This window comes from Carettochelys insculpta, chromosome 1 (assembly GCF_033958435.1).
Source record: "Carettochelys insculpta isolate YL-2023 chromosome 1, ASM3395843v1, whole genome shotgun sequence".
Classification (NCBI taxonomy): Eukaryota; Metazoa; Chordata; order Testudines; family Carettochelyidae; genus Carettochelys; species Carettochelys insculpta.
Window position 1 is genome coordinate 64,175,872 of NC_134137.1, and position 22,411 is coordinate 64,198,282.

The window sequence follows — 22,411 nt, forward strand, 5'->3', positions numbered from 1 at the left end:
TTTAATAACTGAGTAGACCAAGCAATAGGTAGAAAAGGCTATATAATAAGACAGCCAGAGCAGAAAGAAGTCTACTTTCATCACAGAACCATTGAGGCCGGACCTAGGGTGTGGAGTGAGGCGGGGCTGCAGCACCTCCTGGCTTGAGATAGTTTCCATTACATATAGGGTACACAATTTAGTTCAATGGCTGTTACCACTCCCACGGAGCTAACACCTCAGTTAACAGATCCTCCACAGAAAAGGAAAATATACCTTGCAGACTGAAACTTGTTAAATACCCTTTAGCAATAAAAAATTAACTCCTAATGCAGAGCATGGCTTTGCTGACCAAATTTTGAACAAACCTAACAGGTATTCATATCTTACTGGTCAAACAGTTGCTTTACAAGGGAGAGAAGATCAAAAGAATAACTCAGAGAGAGGAATGTAGAAATTTTCCTATTTTCTTTCATCTACAAGGCCCACAAACCCATTAACCAATGGAACTGTTACAGCAATAACGTAGCAGTTTGTCTACAGGAAGATTTCATCCAGAAGAATTATACACAAGGTTTTAAGTTCCTTTTCTAATTCTGTAAGCAACTTGCTACCAAAGGCGAATTCCTCCCAGAGAAGGTATGAACAACCAGATGTTTTTACCCTGTTGATCACAGCACATGGTAAATAAAATCTCTCTGCACAGAAAAGCTCCTGCTGCTCTTCATAAGTGGGCTTTAAGGCAGGCTGGGGGGAGAGGCTCTTTGACATGCATGCTTCATGCATCCGTCCTGAAATGACAGACTTTGAGGTCTTTGTCTTTAAACGCTGGGCGGCAGAAAAAGAATAAGAGCACTAGAGTTCTGAAAAACCTGTATGTGACTTACAAAAGTCAAGAAGTCTCTCTGAACATCCAATATATGTCAGAGCTTCTTTCTTAGGTCATATGGGAGAAAGCACGTCCCTTCAACTATTGGGTCACCTTTTCAGGTGTAAAAGGAGTGGGGATGTTGCACTTCATGTGGGATGCAAACAGGTCTATCAGCAGGACCCCAAATTTCATCATTACAGTAAACTTTTTCATATCCGGTATTCTATCATCTGGAACTCAAATAACTGGCATTTTAACCATAAGTAAATTTTAGTTAAATTCTCCGTAAGGACAGTATAGTGAAAGTAAATACAAATAAATAAAATTCAGTATAAGTTTACAGTGTACAATACTATGGTTGCTGGTAAATAAAGTACTCCACATACATTTTTGTTTGGTTCTTAATATCTCATCCTGTTTTTCTTTAGTGCTATGCATTGCTAGGTATACCTCTCTATTACCCAGAATATTTGAATATCCAGCCACCTCCCAGTCCCAAGGCTAACAGATAAGATAGAGTTTACTGCAGTAACTAAAACACGTGTAGATGAAGACTGCACTCGATCTTGCTGTTCCCTGCCCAACCAGTTTGTCGTAATTTTTTTCTTGCCTTGAACATGCAGAGCAAAAACAGACTAGAATTTCCTTTGTGCAGAACATATAAACGTGGACTTCTTTTTTGTAGGGTTGGTGACCTTATCCCGCCATGTTTGTTGATGTAGAGCACTGCAATGGTGTTTGTCAGTCATGAAAAGCCCATGCATATTGTTTACTTATGAAGCGAGGATCCTGATTCTATACTGAATTGCTGTAGGATCTAACCATAGTTTTGTTTGTATAGTGCCTGGTCTATGGTGGGGTGTCTAAGCACTACAACAATGAAACAATAATAATTAACTGCTTCTACTCTTGCTCTGTCAAGTGCCAGGAACTAAATTCAACTTCACAGGAGCACCAGCCTTTGAGATGGGTATTCGTGGTTCAACTCAGGTAAGGGAAATCCCTTTTTGAAATTATGAGTATTGAGCCATCACCTCAAAGAGGGTTCTTAGACTCTGAGGAAATTGGATGTCCCAGGTAGGATGCAGTAAGGCATGAAAAGCTAGGGACAGCAGAAATGACTGGAGAGGTCTCATACAGGCCCATTACTGCGTCTACGTATACTATGACCATCCACAATAATTAAAACTGGAAATGGACTGAAATATCTCAGAGGCTGCTGATCATCTGTCATTTGTTCTGCCTCTCGAGAAGCAAACAATCTGTAGGACCGTGTGTCAAATTCCAACACTAAGTGAGCTGTCTGTAGTGTGAGGTCTAGTTTTCTGTTATCCCAATTCAGAATGAAACCATGGTCCTCTAGTTACCAATTACCCTTGAAGTACTTTGTACCATTTTGTGTTTGGAAAGACCTTACAAGGACATCAAGGAACAGACTAAGGCGAACGTTACTGCCTAACCTCAGCTTCTTTGTAAATACCCTAGAGAAGAGGGATGGGGGCAGGTGATGTGGCAGTGCTAAAGGACAATCAAATGTGTGTGTGATGAGATCCAAAATGTACAACAATATTTGCAGTGAAATTCTAAGGAAATTCTAAGGATGTAAAGGTACATATCTTCCAAGTAATTAGTACATTCTTCTTTGCTGATTGCCACTGAGGTGAATTTCAGCGTTTTCATCTTGAACCTGGGCTCTCTCAGGAACTTGAGATGTTTCAGGTCCAGCACATCACTGCCACCTCATGATATCCTCTTAATCAGGTAAAAAAAAAAAAATATAAAACTTCCCCTTTCCTTTCCACCCATCTGTTATGAAATGAGAGTGGTACTATTGACCCAATTTCCTGATGGTCTATATTTTCTGCTTGTAACTCAGGAGACCAACTCCATGAAGGTCCCTGTCCCAGCTGGATCTGCTGACATACAAGACTTCTTTTTATAAACATTTTTGCTCTGCATAAATTCATATGCAGGGAAGAACTAGAAATACAGCTACAGAAACAGATTTATGCCAAAATCTTTTTTTTTTTTTAAAACATTTTTGCTCCGCATCAGGAATTCTAATAAACCTTCCCATAGTTTTGGAGACAGAACAAAAATATGGTGGGCTAATCAGTCATGTCTCAACTTCCCAGATCACTGACTTACAGGTCTAGCTCTGCCTGTCTAGCTATACATTGAACAAAAGGCCATTGGTAAATGGATTAGGAACCTTGTAGACAAGAAAGAATGTCAGGTACATCCTGTTTCTGGGCTGTATGCGGGTGTGCTGGAAAGCGTCCCCCAGAATTAACTGTCTGAATCAAAGAATTACAACAGCAGATTGGCTCAGGGGTTAGGCAAAAATACAAGCCATTACAGACCACATTTGAAAAACCAGTGGCAATTCAAAGCAGGATACTTTGCAAAATAACAAGGGCACTAACGCTACTGAAAAACTGAAAATTTCAGACTTGCAATGATTTATAGTAATTTTGCAAGCATTAGTGGTTCCCAAAATAATATGATCTTATGAACCACATTATTTAAATTATATATGCGTATCTGCAATATCTCATATGAGGCAAATCTGCAGCCAGACCATGGTTGCCCCTCCGCTGCCAGGACTCACTTCTTCAACACAGACACACTGAGTCACCACTCAGGCATATGCCAGCAACTCATTTGCACTGACTCACTCCTTCAGAGCCTACAGTGCTGTGGCAGGAGCTTATTCCTAAGCAGCACCTGGGACAGATGACCCCCCAGACTCTAGCATTTCACCAGCCCAGAATTGCAAGTTAGCTGTTCCAGCTTCATCTGTGTCCTATTCTGACCTTGCTCCAGCCCAATTATTAAGCTGCTCCAGACCTGCACCCTCCTCCTGTTCCCCAGAAACTTGGACTCATTCCTAGCCAGCTTTGACCTTTGGCCTACATCTGGATTCTGCCTACAACAGTGGTTTGGGCTTCTCTATGACCTCAGTTCCATCTGACCCACACCCAGTTCCTGGACACCAGTTTCAGCACTTCCCTTGGTGCAATCATGACCCTATAACTTGCTCCAATCTCTGCTCCAACCAACAGTCCTCACTATCTAGAGGCAGCAGCTGACCTCTCATGTTTGTAAAATAGCACCCTGGTCTGTGACTGAGTTGGTTACTCCTGAATTTCCAACTTGAAAGGTAACATTTTCAGGAATTTCTTCTAAATACAGAATAAAAAAAAATTAATAAATAATTAAAGCATTAAGCATTAACTAATTTAATTTAATTAATAATTTAATTAATAATTAAAATTAAGCATTATTTTTACAGTTTCAGTTCTTGGTTGTTTTCCTTTGAAATCTGCTAGCCCTGAATTGCCAATGCACAGGATCATTTTCTGAGTGAGAGTTTCAGAGGGAGGTAGATCTCCTCTCATAATGACTCAGAGCTCTCCAACCCTCCGGCAAAATTCAGCCCTGAAGGAAGCAGAAACTGTTGACAGAAAAGCGGTGTCCAGGAGTTCTTTTGTCAGAGTGGATCAGTGTAAGAAGTGGATCAAAAGATTAATCTGCTTTTATGTGTAGATGTAATCTGTCAACAGAAGTTTTGTCAGAGCATCTTTCCTGACAGCAACTTCTGTAGACTGATAATTCTAGTGTTAGATATAGCCTTTAAGGAGACACAAGTGAATGCACTATCTATGTGGGGGTCAACAGACACCACTGAGAAGCTCTTCTGGACTCAGACACGTGGTGCACCTGTGTACCCAGATGGAGAATACACGTGGAATGCTCTTTCAAAGAAAAATCAATGCATCTTCATTTCTTCCATAAGAGCTTATTTTAGCCTTCAAAATCAACAAAGCATAGAAAATCCTACCAGTAACTGGCTTCTGCCTTATAGAAGCCAATAAAACAAGCAACATAGCCAGTGACGTTTCTGAAGAGATGCACAGAAAGCGTACATAGAAAAAGAGCTATCATAACTGACAACATACAAAACAAGCAGTGGAGCTAACTTACCTCAAATTTAAATAAGTCAGCATTTGTAAATTCACTATGGCATCTGGGATAATTTTAACACAATTGTGGTACAGATTTAGTGTTTCCAGTGACACAAAATGGCACAGCTCCATAGGAACTTCTGTTAATCTATTCTTGGACAGATCTGAGAAGAGAAAAAGAAAAAGCACATTTTAATAATCAAAAATATATACTTTAAACACCTATATTTAATCATTACAGTAAAGTTGCCATCACAGGCATAGGAGAGAGAACTATAGCAATATTTTTCATAATATAGGATAAAATTGTTACTAGCCCCTGGAAGCCTGGAATTGAATTCTGTTACAAGCAACTGAATGTGAAACATGAAATATTAAATTCCCTGTTATTCATTTTAATTGAAACTGTTATCTGGACTCAAAGGCCGTGTCTACACTAGCCAAAAACTTCAAAATGGCCATGCAAATAGCCATTTCGAAGTTTACTAATGAAGCGCTGCAATATATATTCAGCGCCTCATTAGCATGCGGGCGGCCACGGCACTTCGAAATTGACGCAGCTCGCCGCCGCATGGCTCGTCCAGACAGGGCTCCTTTTTGAAAGGACCCCAGCTACTTCAAAGTCCACTTATTCCTATGAGCAGATGGGAATAAGGGCACTTCGAAGTAGGCGGGGTCCTTTTGAAAAGGAGCCCCATCTGGACGAGCCGCATCAATTTCGAAGTGCCGACCGCATGCTAATGAAGCACTGAATATGTATGTCAGCGCTTCATTAGTAAACTTCGAAATGGCCATTTGCATGGCCATTTCGAAGTTTTTGGCTAGTGTAGACATAGCCAAAATGTTACAAAAAATGCCATCCTATTTGATCTGAAAGCGTAACTTCTAGAATTTGCACTCCATAGCAACAGAATGTGTAGAAAGATGAACAGAAACTGCAGCTAATGATTAGCTGCTGCTTCAACCTAACTAGTCACTAACCGTTACAGAAATCTATTCCTTAAAAGTAACCAATATGAATATTACAATATGAGTATTACTTAAAGGCACTGTCAACATTAGTATAGTACAGTAGGATCTCAATACTCATGAAGGTTCTGAAGACAGAACCCTCACAAATGTTCATTTTCACAAATGTGGGGGGTGGAGAGGTAGAAGCCCAGGAAGCAGCAGCCATGGACGCTCCCTGCGACAGAGCCCCAGAAGCGGCAGCTGCCGGTGCTCCCCACCCAGAGCCCCAAGGAAGCCGCAGCAGCCACTGGCGCTCCCAGTCCCAGAGCTCCAGGGAAGCAAGGCCACTCGCAAATAACTGAATTAGCGAATGTGGCACTCAAGAATGTCGAGAACCTACTGTAATTTGTTTTCTGGAACTGAAATATAACTTATTCAAGAACAACAAATGGAGAGAGTACAGTACATAAGGACTGTCTGAACCATCAAGCAAAAGTCCATATCTAACAGATTTATTTTGATCAATTTCCCTTTAACCACAGTTTTGTTCAGTAGTAACACGACTAAGTGACAAACATAGACCATGTCTACACTTACAAAAAACTTCGAAATGGCCATGCTAACGGCCAAATCAAAGAATACTAATGAGGCGCTGATAGGAATAAGGGAATTTCAACGATGGCGGAGTCCTTTCAAAAAGGACCCGTGTAGACGAAGGGCAGGAGAGGGAACCGCAGCACTTTCGAAGTGCCGCAGCCGACAGCATGCTAATGTGGTGCTGAATATTCATTTCAGGGCCTCGTTAGTATTCTTCAATTTGGCCATTAGCATGGCCATTTTGAAATTTTTCATAGGTGTAGACGTAGCCTTAGCATAAAGATTCAGATCAAAGGTTTACATTTCACTTTCTGGACAAATCTAAACATTTCCCAAGTTCTTCACTACCTGAGGTAGCCCCAAACCTGCAAATGCATGGCCATATCTCTGACAGCCATGTCCTGGGAGCTGAAGTAAGCATTGCCAGGAGCCCGCATTCACAGTCCTCTCTGGCAATCCAACCCCCTGAACCAGTCCAGAGTGCGCTTTCACTCTCAAACTCCCACCTGAATACTGCACCCCTCACCTCTCATACACCTGCCACAGACATGAACCCCCCCACCCCCCGCATCACAAACCCTTCATCCATAACCCCACCCCAGAGCCAACTCCCCCAGCACCTCATGCCCTGTCCCAGCTCTGAGCCCTGTCATGCATCCCAAACCACTCATCGTCAGCCCCACCCCAGAGCCTGCACTCCCAGTTGCTGACCTCACCCAACTTCTTTCCCCAGCCTGGTGAGAATGAGTGAGGGTAGTGCAGAGCGAGTTATTGGATGGGGGTGGGGGGGGGAGGTGAAGGAGCAAACAGCAGGCAGGGCAAGGGTGTTCAGTTCTGTGTGATTAGGAAACTGGCAACCCTAACCTGAAGAACAAAATATTTTCGATTAGTCATATGTTTCTTTTTTAAAAACACACACAAAGAACACACAGTTGGAAACAAATGTAAGACTAATGGGAGCTTAATTCCTATCAAACCTGACAGTTCCTTTACACACACCAAATGAAGTCAAAACTTTGACATGTGCCCTGTTCATAAAGTATGTGTGCGCACAGCAACTGAATGAAAAGGAGCATTCCCTCACCATGCTGACTGGAACAAATAGCCTTTTTCCACTACATCTTGCTAACTTCAAATTCTCATACCACACAGAAAGTGAGCGATACAAATGTAACAGCAGCAAGACTGCAGCTGCTCATATTTCAAAGCATGCATGCTTCAGTCTTCACAGTATGACAAATATGCTCCCTCCTCCACAGCTGAATAACTACTATATGCCTGACTCATCAAAAGGAGTAGATTTTATTTCTAAAGTGACTTGCCACAAAGGTCTTCTAAGTACCCGATTTTACTCCTGACTGTGAGTTTATTATTTGGTTAACACATTTTTTAGAGTACATACTGTTCATTTTTTGCGTAAGGCTACTTCTTTACAATTAAAGGAGATGAAATTTGATTATCTAACCCATTAACCCCATCTTCTCATTCCTGAAAGTTCAGTTCCTAGGTTTAATTTCAACACACTTCATTTTCTATTTTTAATTCCCCCTATCTGTGGCTAAACAACTGCATAAACAATGCTGTCCAAGTGGCCCAGCAAAAGATCCCCTTCCCCACACATGCCAGGGACTCTGGAGCTTGTATCCTATATCAGCTAGTCCCCAGGCCTGTTGCTCATTCTTCTCCAGCCAGCATAGGTTACTGCCACTAGGTTTAACTCCCTGACCCCATGTTCTCCAGCTCAGTGCACGCTGCAGGGAACATGTACGGCATTTTAATTAACTCTTTGTTAGAAAAGCTGGAGAGCCAGGTGGCAGCTGAAAGCAGGTCCTAGCCAGGGAGGCAGACAGCAAGCAGAATGCTGGGAGCCTGGTGGAAACCCACTACTAAGTCCATCTCCACATAACAGAATCATGGATCTTGAAAACAGTCCTGCAGCCACACAACTGTGGACTCTTCAAGCATTTGAGTAAGACAAATGTAGTTGTGCACCCTCAAAGAGATGTAACGTTATCAGTTTATAATCTCTCCACGTGTTCAAGGTTATCTCCACAACCATAATGGCTAGCAAGATTATTTTAATTCAAGTTGACATTCTAATGAACAATTCTGGGGCAAGGACTAAATTTCAGGGCTACTTCTAGACTGCAGAATCATGGAATGCAGGAGGACATGGTTATAGAACGTGGATTATTAAGCATATTATGTAATAGAAAAGTTAATTGTAAAAACTCAGCAATCATTCATGATCAGCTTGTCTACCTAGCTGGGACAAGACCTAGAATTCCTTTGTGAGAGGCTCACACAATTTGCAGGTTGAAACGCCTCAAAATTAGGCCTTAAAATCACTGTTTTGCATAACATTATACTGTTAACATTTTAATATATGGACTGTATAAGCACAACCATCATTGAGGACATAAATTTAGCCAGAAAAACCTCTCAACGATGATGAAACAATGAAATTTCCTGCCACAATTTAGATCCACTAAATAAGGCATTTGTTAAAATGTATTTAGACTGACTACTTCATGCAGTCATGACAACCATTACATAACATCTTTATTTATGAAGCTATGAAAATCAATGGAATTACTTGCATAATAATTTAATCTTCAAATTTGGTGTAGCAGAATCAGAGCATGTAACTCGTGGCCTCTAGAGCAAACCATATTTAGAGCTCAAATAATAAACTGGAACAAAAGAAGTACAAAATGATTTTTCTAAAGAAAATGTGGCAGACACAAAGGCTACTTCTGGACTGCAGAATCATAGCCCTCTACTTCAAAACACGGTAATCAGCGCGAGCTGGGAATAACAATGAGGTGCTGCGATGCCTACACAGCACCTCATTAGGCTAATTTTCACCGCAAATTTTGAAGCACCAGCAAGCCGTGTAGCCACGGGCACTTCGAAGTGCCCGCTCAACTTCAAAGTGTCCTTAAATCCAAAATCTGCATAACAGATCTCCCAAGATGTTTGCTATGTTGGATGTTGCTATGGGGGAAAAAGTTTATCTTAGCTAATACTTATGGCTTATTTAATTAGTTAACTAGGTTTAAAATCTATCACTTAAGCTTACAAGAATGCTGTAGTAAGAGAAATCCAGAGCTGTCAGTTGCCCCGAGTGTCATTTTCTTATATTATACTATATAGTACATACCCCTCAGTTTGGACCATAATGGCTGCAGATCCTAATAGTGATGCCATAAATCTAGTCCCCATTTTACTTGAGCAGAATTCACCTTTTCCAAAGGAACCCCATTCTATTTATTTGTTTTCTCAAAAAAGCAGAAGTGTTAGTGAATTCAAGACAGCTTCCTCCAAAATTAAGTACACTGTAAGCACAATCATTCTTAGTTTCTTTTAGTAATTTAATTTAAATCAGTGGTATTTGTGGTGAATTAAGTTGCCTTACTTTAAATCTATCCATTCTGGTTTATAAGCATATTCAATGACAACAGGTAAGAAAACCAGACATTCAAATCTGGAGAGCAGTCCACGGAAAGTTTAAATAACCTACGGAGATCAAATTGGTAGTCTCAACCATTTGTTTCCTAGCTACAGACAGAACCTCTCTAGTCCAGCACCCTTGGAACCTGACTAGTGCTGAACGAGAGAATTTATTAGACCATGGGAAGTCAATATTGTCTAGCAGCATTACCAAATCTTCCACTGCTCACTGGGCTCTAGCAACACAAGGAGGGGTAAATTACAGCTAAATAACAACACAGCACACAGAGTCAGGACCGGTGGCTGTAAACAAACCTTATGGGAAACTTGGACATACCAAAACAAAAAGCAGTCACGTAGCACTTTAAAGACTAGCAAAATAGTATATTGGGTGAGCTTTCGTGGGACAGACCCACTTCTTCTGGTCTGGCTATGGTCTGAAGAAGTGGGTCTGTCCCACGAAAGCTCACCTAATAAAGCGTTTTGCTAGTCTTTAAAGTGCTACTTGACTGCTTTTTGTTTTGATAGTGTATAGACTAGCATGGCTTCCTCTCTATTACCAATGATAAGTGGCTGTCCAGCTAATTAAAATCATGCTGGATTACAGATATTCATAGAATCATAAAATTATAGGGCTGGAACGGACCTCAGGAGGTCATCTAGTCCAGCCCCCTGCTTCAAGATGGATCAACCCCCCACTAAGTCATCCCAGCCAGGACCTTGTAAAGCCGGGACTTAAAAACCTTGAGGGATGGAGAATCCATCATCTCTCTAGGCAATGCATTCCAATGCTCCACCACCCTCCTGGTGAAGTAGTTTTTCCTAATATCTAACCTACACCTCTACCTCTAACTTCAGACCATTACTCCTTGTTCTGCCATCTGACACCCCTGAGAACAGTTTCTCATCCCCCTCTTTAGAACTCCCCTTCAGGAAGTTGAAGGCTGATATTAAATCACCCTTAAGTCTTCTCTTCTGTAAACTAAACAAGCCTATCCTCATAGGTCTTGTGCTCCAGACTCTTAATCATTTTTGTTGCCCTTCGCTGAACCTGCTCCAGCACATCCACATCCTTTTTATAGTGGGGGGCCCAAAACTGGACACAATATTCAAGATGTGGCCTCACCAGTGCAGACTAGAAGGGAACAGCCACTTCTCTAGAACTGCTGGAAATGCGCTTCCTAATGCACCCCAGTATGCCGTTAGCCTTCTCAGCTACAAGGGCACACTGTTTACTCATATCCAGCCTTTCATCCACCATAACCCCTACATCCCTTTCCGTCATACTGCTGCTGAGCCAGTCGGTCCCCAGCCTATAACAATGCTTGGGACTCTCCCGCCCCAGGTGCAGGACTCTACACTTCTCCTTGTTGAACTACATCAGATTTCTTTTGGCTCAATCCCCCAATTTATACAGGTCACTCTGGATTCTCTCTCTACTCTCCAACGTTATCTACCGCTCACCCTAGTTTTGTGCCATCCACAAACTGGCCGAGGGTGCAATCCAGTCCCTCATCCAGGTCATTACTAAAGATGTTGAACAATACTGGCCCCAGAACTGAGCCTTGCAGCACTCCACTTGAAACAGACCACCGTCCAAATATTGAGCCATTGACCCCCTTCCCATTGGGCCCAACCATCATGTTGCCTGAAAAGAGTGAACCAGATTAGAAAGGTCCACCCTGTATTTAATTATATGTTAACATTTAATGGTTAAGAATTCATTTAATTTATACACACAATTTATATCACTTTTAGCCATGTAAGGTATTTGGATGTTGACAGTTAAAGGATGATTTGAGGCTGTTTTATCATGTATTCTGCTCACCAGCAACTAATTTTTTGGGGGAAAAAAAATCAGGACAGACAGTAACTAAAATTAATCTTGATTACAATAAGATTAAACTAGCTTGCTAGTATGTAGGGGCTAAATATTTCCATTTGATATTCTTTCGTTAGCCCACAAGACAAACACTGCAACTACAGTAAATGCTAATCAATTCTTACAACATATTTCAGAATTTGTCTTAAGAATGGAATTAACCTTTTGATTAATGGTATTTTCCTATACGGATATATCCATACTAAAACAGATGAAAAAAGAATTAAACAAAAGCCTTCCTGCTGTGTTTGAATAATCAGGAATTGGGAGAATTACGTACACAAGAAAGGAAGAGAAATCATTCACTATGATTATGTTATCACAACTAAAGGATAAGGTCATTCAGCATATTGAGTATTTTTATGTCTTTTATTGGGATATTGGGACTTGAATGAACCAGAGCCGCAACACAAAAGAAGGGATTAAATCACATAGGGAAATGTATACACACAGACAGTAAAAAGGAGAAAGCACAGAATAAGTGTATTAAGCATCAGGACACCTTCTTCAGGAAATACTGGTAGACAGTTGCCACAGCAATTCAACCTGACACCAAAAATTCTCAAAGTCCTTCCCTTAAAATGAAGCATGTTGCTCAGCTGACAGGTGGATTTAGTTACTAACATACTACTTTCCTGGGTTGCATACCAACAAATAAAACTAAGCAGTTCTGCAGGGTATGGGGTAAGTTTAAGGATATGTTTCAGCTACAGTGAAATGAAACTTTTTATGGAAGTAGTTTAGCAAAATTATGAAGCGAAAGCAAGGTATGCTTTCATTTATAAGCACAGTTCCAGCCTACAGACTACAAGTCCCTTTTAGACACAATTATGGCTATGTAGAGGATACAGAGAATCTTGTCACTAGATGAAGGGTTCCACTAAACTAGACTTAATAATAATTTAGGAGTGCTGTTCTGGCACTTATTTTATCACTTTGATAAAATATTAACCCAAGTCCTCCATTCCCTGTCCTTGGAGAATTTCCATGAGAAAACTGGAAAAAAAATCCTCTCTCTTAAAAACAGATGGTGGGAAGAAGGGAATAATATGGGCAAATTAAACTCCTTATCTCAATAAACAAATAAAAAGGTTTTAGCATCTATAGCTACGTAGAAACTCTTGCGAACTAGTTAACTGCTTTCATATTTAGTGGTACTGTGCTACCAGTTTTTACTTTATTATTATATCCTTTGGGTAATCTATCAGTCTTGATTCCATATTGATGTGGTCTGTTAATAGAGTTTTTCTTGGCCTGGAATAGAGTATTCTGGCTTAAACAGAGGATTCCAGTATCCACGAGCGGCTCAGCCTCAAGAGAATTTGCATGGCACCTCAAATCAATGTCAGTGAAAATGTTACAGCACACTTGTCTTTTTCTTCATGCCACAGCTGACATACTTCTCAGAACTTTTTGCAAAGATTTATTTTTCCAAAAGAAGATTGATTACGTACACATTCACATTTTAAACCCTAAGCATTTCCAAAAATAGCCTTTCTGTAAAAAAAAAAAAAAGGAATAAGGAATCAGTTCACAAACTTTTTCTCTGCCTGAAACTCTCAACCCTCACCTGCTTCTCAAATCACTGAGAAGCTCACACTTCAGCTGGTTTAAGTCCAGAAAGCAGTTACAAGGATGAGTCTCCAGGTGGCTGAGAATAAAAGTCATCAGGTCCAGGCTTTCGCTAATGGGCAAGGGAATGAGAGGCAGCTATGTGCAATCAACTGAACTATTACAAGAATTACAGTGCACAAAGACATGAAAAGGTGAAAACTAAACAACCTGCTCCATGATTTGTGGTTCATTCAATGGCTGTCAAAGTAAAGTAGTATACGGGGGGTCCCCTTTATACGTCACCCCGATGTATGTTGTTTCACACGTACGTCATGGACATATGGAGGGCAAAGAAATAAAAATTCCCTACTCTTACTTTATCACGTATGCTTGTTTCGCCCAGTGTGTTCTTCGAGGCCAAGCTGCTGGGCGCTGGGCTGGCCAGGGGGCAGGGCTAAGGGGTTGTGGCCGCTTCACAGCTGTTGTCTAGAGAGCAGGGAGCCAACAGGTAAGCCTACTTTCCCCTTCCCCAAGTCTTGGGAAAGCAGGGGTGGGGGGAGCATGAGCATGGGCAGTGCCCCATCCCTGCTGCTCCCTTGGGGCTCAGGGAAGTGGGGTGGAAGGTGCCATGGCTGCCTCTTCCCTGCCGCTGAGGCTCAGGGAAGGGGAGGGGAGCGCAGTTGCTGACCCATCCCTGCTGCCTACTTGGGGCTCCCAGGAGTGGCGGGGACTGCTGCAGTCCAGGGCCCGGGGGCGGGGGGGTGGCTGCTGCCTCACTCCTGGCTCCCCAGGGCTTGGTGGAACTGGAAGTAGCCACGCCTCTCCCCTGCAGCTGGGCCACTGCACCACTTCCACAGCCTGCACTTCTGCCATGGCTGGCCTGGAGGTTGCCAACAGCCTGCCCAACCACTTCCAGCACCTGCTCAGCACCTCACTGCACTGAGAGCCACTGGTGCCCCCACTGCCAGCCCCTGGGAAGGCCAACAATCTGCCCACTGAGCCTGGGGGACAGGCCCAGGGGCACCTGCAGACTGCAACTCACCAGGAACGTGGGGCAGGCCCGGGGTTCCAACAGTGTCACTGGGCAGGTATTCTTATGGGGGAAATTCCCCTTTACACATTGTTTCACTTTACATCGAGACTTCACAGTCCCTAACCATGACATATAAAGGGGACTCTCTGTATTTAATAGTTACCAATATTATACATCTAGTCAGTGCTGCTGGAAAAAATTGTACAGTTGGGGTGCTGAGAGGCAGTGAACTAAACTGTAAAACCTGTATATAATGGAAAACACATCAAGCCTGGGCAGCACCCCAGCCCTTGTGCAGGTAGTCTTCACCCTAGAAGACTACTTCTATCTATACGTACGTAATTACACAATGGTTTAAACTAGACAAATAATCCTGAAGTAGCTTCCTAAGCCTTTTAATTGATGTACATGATTAATTCATTGTAGCAGATACCAAGAAATTTTCAAGTGCCTTCTGTCTTCAAAAAGTCTTTAGCCTGCCAAAAGCCAGTTCTCAAAATCTCCAGGATAAATTAACGAAATGCAAAAAAATAAGCAAGTCATACTAGCAGAACTCCATATGGAATCTTTATCATTAAACATTTGGCACAATTTTTTAGTAATGCTACTGTTCTAAACTCGTTTAACTGCCCTTTGATTAGCCAGCACTCTCTAATAACTGGCATAACTCACAGCCAAGCAGCTCTAGTCAGCGGACACCAGGCAGGAGAGTGGAGAGAGCAGTGGAGCCTGCTAGCTGCTCTCAGATGCAGATGCCGCATGCAGGGACGCAGAGCAGCACTGAGCGGGCCACCTGCCCCCGCAACAAGAAATGGGGCGGGGCACTGTTCTCACGCTTTGTGAATAAACTGGAGCCCCGATGCTGCTTGTCCTCTGCACAGCGGACACCAGGACACCAGGTGGGAGCATAGGGAAGCAATGTCAGTGCTGGGGTGCGTGCACAGAGTGTGGAGCAATACCCTGCCACTTGGCTCCAACGCTCTCCCACTCAGTATGAGCTACTCACGCTGCCCAGAGCTATTCAGCTGAGCCCATGTTCTGGCTGCCAGAGTAACAGTCTTTTAATGTATGTGAGTGCTTGTGTAAAAAGGTTAGGAACAATATTCTGCATACATTATTGTTTGCTTCTTAATACCTAATCTTGTTTTTCTTTAGTGTTATGCATTGCTAGGTGCACCTCTCTATTATCCAGAATATTTGATTATGTGAATGCTGGCTACCAAAGAGTTTACTGTATACTGGAACCTGAACAAACACCTAATACAGTACCTAAAACATACTACTTACATTCCTTAGCTATATGTAAGAAACAGTAAAAAGAAAATAGCTCATGTAGGTTAGACAATAAGGTAAATCCTCAGACATTTTTGATATATACTTGTAGAGCATCTAGCAGAGTGACCATTAACTGTAGTTTGTGGACCCTGGGGGTTCACAAAATATTATAGGAGAGTCTCAGAAAAAAATTCAGAATGGCGAGTAGAGCTGTCCCTTGGGACCCCTGGCATGGCAAGCAGCAGGTAGAGCCCAGATGCATGGGGTAGCAGCCTGAGCCACATGGCTAGTGGAACAGCAGCCTGAACTCTGTGGCTGGTAGCCCAAGCCCTGCAGGACCGGCAACCTGAGCCTCACCCCACAGAGCACAATGCCAGCAGTGCCATGCCTCTCCAAGTGCAGGTCTGACAGCCTGAGCGCTGTGTTGGGCAGGGCAGCAGTCCAAGCCTCATGGTAGGCGGGATCCTGGACATGCAGGCAGCAGCTGGGACCTTGTCCTTAGCTGACAAGGGAAGCTGGGTAGCATGAGAGATAGAGTGGGAGGAGAAGCTGCACTGTACCTGGGGGAGTGGGGGGGTCCAAGTAAATCTGTCCCACACTCTGCACACTCTACAGATGGTCCTGATTGTGGAAGAAAAAATGTTTATGCACCAAACCAGCTGGAATCAAAGTCATTCTAACCAATATTGTGGTGGTAATATCCCTCAGCTAGTCAACAGTCATTCCCAATTTTACTCCACTACAACGTAAGTGAATTTTCTCATTTAATACTTTGTTTATTTGTTAGCGTTCTCCGTGTGTTGAATTTTTTCACGTAAAAATTAGCCAAGTGGAAAAGTGGCATTACTAGTTTTGTGTCCAAAGCAAGTACTGATAAGAAAATGCACTTGAAGCATCATGCCAACCGAGCTATCACATAGCAAAAGCAACAGAAGTCCAAGTCATAGCAGATATCTTGATTGGTCCGTGTATAAAAAACATAGTTCACTGAATGCTCATGAAAAGGCTTCAGAAAGGATTGACATAAAACCTTCAGCCGATAATATTTTGCCACAAACAACTGATGACGTGTCAAGTAGAGAAGACATTTGTACACAGAGTAAAGAAGTCCTTAATATACTAGACAATTGGATGACAACTTACGTTGCTCATCCATCTATTTTGCTAGTGTTTGTACATTATGTGAATGAAGGTATGGTTGAAAGAAACTTGTTTCACCACCATTCAAAGAACACAAAACCGAAAAAAAGACAGTTACCTGTTCTGAAACTGGTGTTCGAGATGTGTCGCTCATGTCCATTCCAATTTGGGTGTGCACCAAGTGCATGCCCAGTTGCCGGAAGCTTTTTGCCCTGGCTAATAGCCTTGGGGTCACTGCAGTGCCCCCTGGAGTGGTGCCCGTATGGCCACCCATTTATGCACCGCCCAACCCGCCCCCCGCTCAGTTCCTTTTTGCCGGCTACTCCAACAGAGGGGAAGGCGGGAGGGTTTTGGAATGGACATCAGCAACACATCTCGAAGAACACCAGTTACGGAACAGGTAACTGTCTTTTCTTCTTCAAATGATTGCTCGTGTGCATTCTAATTTGGGTGAATGCAAGCCAATGCCTAGGAGGTGGGGTTAGAGCCCTGACAGGAGTGCAGGATAGCCCTGCCTACTGCAGCGTCCTCCCATGAGTGCTGCGTAACTGCATAATGCGCTGCAAACGTGTGAATGGAGGACCAAGTGGTCGCTCTGCAGATGTCCTGGGTAGGGACTTTGACCAAGAATGCCGCAGAGGACGCCTGTGCCCTTGTGAAGTGTGCCCTGATCGGCGGAGGGGGAACTACCGCCAGTTTGTAACACTCACTGATACAGGCTACTATCCAGGAGGAGATCCGCTGAGAGGAGACTGGATGCCCCTTCATCCTGTCTGCCACTGCAATGAACAGCTGCTGCGACTTCCGGATAGGTTTGGTCCTGTCCATATAGAAGGCCAGTGCCCTCCAGATATCCAAGGTGTGTAGACTCTGCTCCCTAGGGGAGGCATGGGGCTTTGGGTAAAACACTGGTAAGGTGATGTCTTGGTTAATGTGGAAAGGGGAGACCACCTTAGGCAGAAATGCCGGGTGGGGTCTTAGTCTGACCTTGTCTTTGTGGAACACACTATAAATTGGGTCCACTGTCAGGGCCCTTAGCTCTGACACCCTTCTGGCTGAGGTAATGGCCACCAGGAATGCCACCTTGTAGGTAAGGAACAACATAGAACAAGAGGCGAGAGGTTCAAAAGGGGGAGCCATCAGCTTAGACAAAACCAAATTAAGGTCCCATGTTGGCAGGGGGGCCCGAACCTGTGGTTTGACTCTTTCCATTCCCTTCATGAACCTTTTTATCACCGGGTCTGAGAAGATCAAGAACCTCCCGTCCCCTAGGTGGAAAACCGAAATGGCTGCCACGTGTACCTTTAGGAAGGATACTGACAGCCCCATCTGGCTCAGAGCCAGCAAGTAATCTAGGACACTTGGTATTGGGGCCTCTCCCGGGGACATCCCCTTTTGGGTGGCCCAAATGGTAAATCTCTTCCATTTGGCTACATATGCTCCCCTTGTAGAGGGTTTCCTGCAGTTCAGCAATACTTCCCTGACAGGTTCGGAGCAGGCCAGCTCAACCGGTCTCAGCCGTGGAGCCTCCATGCTGTGAAATGCAGTGCTCAGAGATTGAGGTGTCGCAGTCTCCCTTACTGCTGTGTCAGCAGGTCCAGGCGCAGCAGAAGCACCTGCGGGGCGTGAGTGGACATCTCCAAGAGGGCTGAGTACCCATGTTGTCAAGCCCAGGCAAGGGCCACCAGGATTACTGATGCTCAGTCCGACCAAATTTTCAACAGCATTCGGTGAATGAGCAGGATCGGTGGAAAGGTGTACAGCAATTGGCCCGGCCTGACCAATGGATGCTGAAGGCATCTGCCCAAGAACCTGGACTTCAGTTCTGGTAAGAGCAGAACGTCCTGCACTTTGCATTGAGATGCGTGGCGAAGAGGTCTACCTGGGGACGTCCCCACCTCTGGAAAACTGAATTCGGTACTTCTGTGTGTAATGACCACTCGTGGTCCATGAAGGACCTGCTGAGGTGATCCACCAGAGAGTTGCAAGTCCAAGGCAGGTAGAACGCCCTCAGGAGAATCTGGTGCTGGATGCAGAAATCCCAAAGTGCGAGGGCCTCTAGACACAGGGGCAACAAGTGTGCACCCCCTTGTTTGTTTATATAGTACGTTACTGTAGTGTTGTCTGTGCTGACTGCAACACAGTGCCCCTTCAGCTTGTTCTGAAATACTTCGCATGCCAGTCAAACTGCTCTGAGCTCTCACACATTTTTGTGGAGATGATCGTCAGTTTTACCCCACAGGGCCTGCATCTGGTGGTCCCCCAAGTGTGCTCCCCAGCCCAAGTCTGAGGCATCTGTGACTAGAGAGAGGGAGGGTTGTGGGGGACTGAAGGGTACTCCCACGCAGACTGACCCGGCCTCTAGCCACCAGCACAGTGTCGTCAACAATTCGGGGGGGAACTGTGACTAACTTGTCTGTGTTGTCCCTGACAGGTCTGTATACTGAGGTGAGCCACATCTGAAAGGGGGACAACCTGGCATGCTGGACTACGAACGTGCATGCCGCCATGTGCCCCAACAATCTGAGGCATCCCCTACCCATTGTGGCTGGGAACCTTATTAGGACTTGGATGCAAGACGCCATCGCTTGGACCCTGCCATGTGGCAGAAACGCTCTGGCTTGCTGTGCATCTAGACGTGTACCCATGAACTCCATGACTTGAGTTGGGGCTAGCACAGACTTCGCCTCGTTTACTAGGAGGCCAAACATGTCGAACATTGCTCTTATTAGCTGTACGTGTTTCGACACCTGTCCTTGTGACTGACCCCTGATCAGCCAGTTGTCCACATAAGGGAACAGATTCACACCCTGCCTGCATAGGAAGGTTGCCACTACCGACATGCATTTGGTAAACACTCTCGGGGCTGAGGAGAGTCCAAACAGAAGGACAGTGAATTCATAATGATCCTTCCCTACCACAAATCTGAGGAACCTCCTATGAGGTGGATAAATTGCTATATGGAAATATGCGTCCTGTAAGTCGAGAGCAGCAAACCAGTCCCCTCGTTCCAGCATTGGGATAATTATGCCCAGGGATGTCATACGAAACTTTATCTTTTTTACAAATTTGTTCAGATTTCATTGGTCCAAGATTGGCATCAGTCCCCCTTTCACTTTCGGAATGAGGGAATAGCGGGAATAGAATCCCTGTCCCCGGAATTCCTGGGGAGCTTCCTCTATAGCCCTTTTGGAGGAGCATTCCTACCTCCTGTCTGAGAACTATCTTGTGAGAGGGGTCCCTGAAGAGGGATGGGGAAGAGAGTTGTGAAGGGGGGTAAGAAGAAAATTGGATAGCATATCCCTTTTCTACTGTGCGGAGGACACACTGGTCCGAAGTTATGCTGCACCATGCATGGTAGAATGGGGACAGGCGGAGTGAAAATAAACCCTGGGCTAGAACTATGGGAGTGGACAGTGCATCGCTCCCAACCGCCCCATCAAAATTGGTGTCTGGGCGGCCCTGGTCCTGTGTCTGGCAACCCTGACGCCTCCTATTATGGTGGCCCCTTCTCCTGTTCCCATCCCATTGCTGCTGGGGGAACTGCCTGAACGGGGCCTAGGGTTAAACTGCCTTCTCTGGGTCACCGGTGTGTACAGACCCAGTGAGCGTAGCGTGGACCAAGAGTCCTTCACGCTATGAAGTCTCTTATCAGTTTTCTCTGAGAATAAGGAGGGACGTTCAAAAGGGAGGGCTTGAATGGACTGCTGCACCTCTTGTGAGAGGTCCCAAGACCTGAAGCCATGCTCCCCTTCTCATGGCAATACCCGAGGCCATGACTCTAGTGGTCGCATCAGCCGCATCTAGGGCAGCCTGCAGTGCTGCTCTGGATATGAGCCTCTGCTCTGCTACCAGAGCCGTAAATTCTGTCTTGGCATCCGGTGGGAGCAGTTCAGCGAAATGGTCCATGGAGCTGGCCGTATTGTACCCAGACCTGCTAACCATGGCCTGCTGGTTAGCAATTCTCAGCTGCAGACCACCTGTGGAGTAAACTTTTCTACCATACAGGTCCTGTCTTTTGGCGTCTTTGTTCTTGGGGGAGGGCCCTTGAACCCCTTGTCTCTCCCTATTGTTCACAGCATCCAAGACAAGGGAGTCAGGGGGAGGATGGGTGAACAGATGTTCATTTCCCTGTGCCGGGACAAAATACCGGTGTTTGTTTTTCCTAGCCATGGGCAAGGCTGAGGCCAGGGTTTGCCACACTGTCTTGGCTGTGTTGGCAATTGTCTTTATAATGGGCAGTGCCACCCTGGACGGTCCAGAGGTTGAGAGGATACTTGTGACAGGGTCTATTTCATCCATGACCTCTTCCGCCTGTACCCCCAGACTCTGGGCGACCCTCCTCAATAGTTGCTGGTACGCGCCTTCATCCTCCAGTACTGGGGTTGCAGAGGATCCAGCTAATGCCTCATGGAGAAGACGAAGATGAGGTCAACATGCCCTCCAAGCCCGCTGGTGCGGAGGGTTCCGGTACTTCTATTTGAGTCCCTGGCACCATAGTCTGTGGTGCCGTGCTCAGTGCCTGGGGTGGAGGGCCCCCTAGTGGTTCCTGGTATGATGCCATAAAGACGGGGCCACTCTGCACCTGGGACGTCATTGGTTCAGTCGCAGCCGGTGCCCACTGCAGGCAGTGCCCAAGCCTGAGTCGCTTCTAACTGGCCCGGTGCTGATGTCAACGCCGGCGACAGTGCCGGTGCCGATGACTCCACCTGTTCCTTCAGCATGACTCCCAGAGATGTTGTCAGCGCTGATCTCGGCACCTGGGGAGTGCCCGGCACCCTGAACGGGAGTCCTGCATCCCACCTTTGCTCCTCATGGATCGCCCACAGGGTCCATTGAGGTGCCCCCTGATGGGGCCTTTGCCACTCTCCTTCTAAGGAGTGGCGGGAGTGGCACCGGTGCCCGCTGTGTCGGGATGACCTTGTACTCTCACTCTGCACCGAGCTGGAGTAAAGGGAGTCCGATTCCGACATGGACCCTGATGCCAATGACCATGGTGGTGCTGAGGATCCCGTACCTCTCGTTGACTCCTGTGGGCTCTGTACTGTTTGCACAGTGCCAATCACTTGTTGGGGTCCCATCGGCGTCAGGAACCGTGCCGGGGTCCCTGGAGCCTGACCCAGTGTCTGGAGTAAGGGTGATGAAGGCTCCCAGTGCGGCGTTTGTAGCTGCACTGTAAATTGCAGGCTGCCTTGTGCAGTACTAAAGGCCTCCTGCATCGAGGACAGCCTGGAAGAGCATGGGCTCCTGCCTTGCGCTGAAGTCGACACCCGCACTTTGTGACCTCGCTCATGGTGCGATCTGGCAGACTCTCCCAATGCCTGTCTTTGCCCTCTTCTTTCTTGGGAACGGCCCCGGTCCCATCTCTTCTTCTTATGAGGCACCAGGGACTGGCTCTTATGGTGCCCGGAGGCGCTAGGCGCCAAGTCCAGCTCTCGGCGCCGGTAGCCCTCTGATTGCACCAACGGTGCTGGAGAGCTCTGCACCAAAGATGCGGCACTCTGCGTTCCCGCCAAGGAACTGTTTGGGTGCAAGGCTGACTCCATCAGGAGAACTTTTAGCTTTTGAGCTCTATCTTTTAGAGTCCTGGGTTTGCAGGCCTTACAGACAGAGCAGCGCTCTGGGAGATGAGTCTCACTGAGGCAGCCCAGACACGCTTTATGTGGCTCACTTTTGGGCATACGTTTGCCACACTTAGAACAGTTTTT

General features: G+C 45.3%; 1 protein-coding gene across 3 annotated transcripts in view; it reads right to left on the reverse strand.

The window, feature by feature from the left end:
* LRCH1 (leucine rich repeats and calponin homology domain containing 1) overlaps window positions 1-22,411 on the reverse strand; it is a 201,603-nt gene that overhangs the window by 113,205 nt on the left and 65,987 nt on the right. For all 3 annotated transcript variants that reach the window (XR_012644535.1, XM_074988003.1, XM_074988011.1), the window contains exon 2: window positions 4,838-4,982. Coding sequence is in view for 2 of the 3 variants with exons in the window: in XM_074988003.1 (XP_074844104.1) it covers window positions 4,838-4,982 (145 nt within the window). In the remaining variant the exon portion in view is untranslated. The remainder of the gene's footprint in view (window positions 1-4,837; window positions 4,983-22,411) is intronic.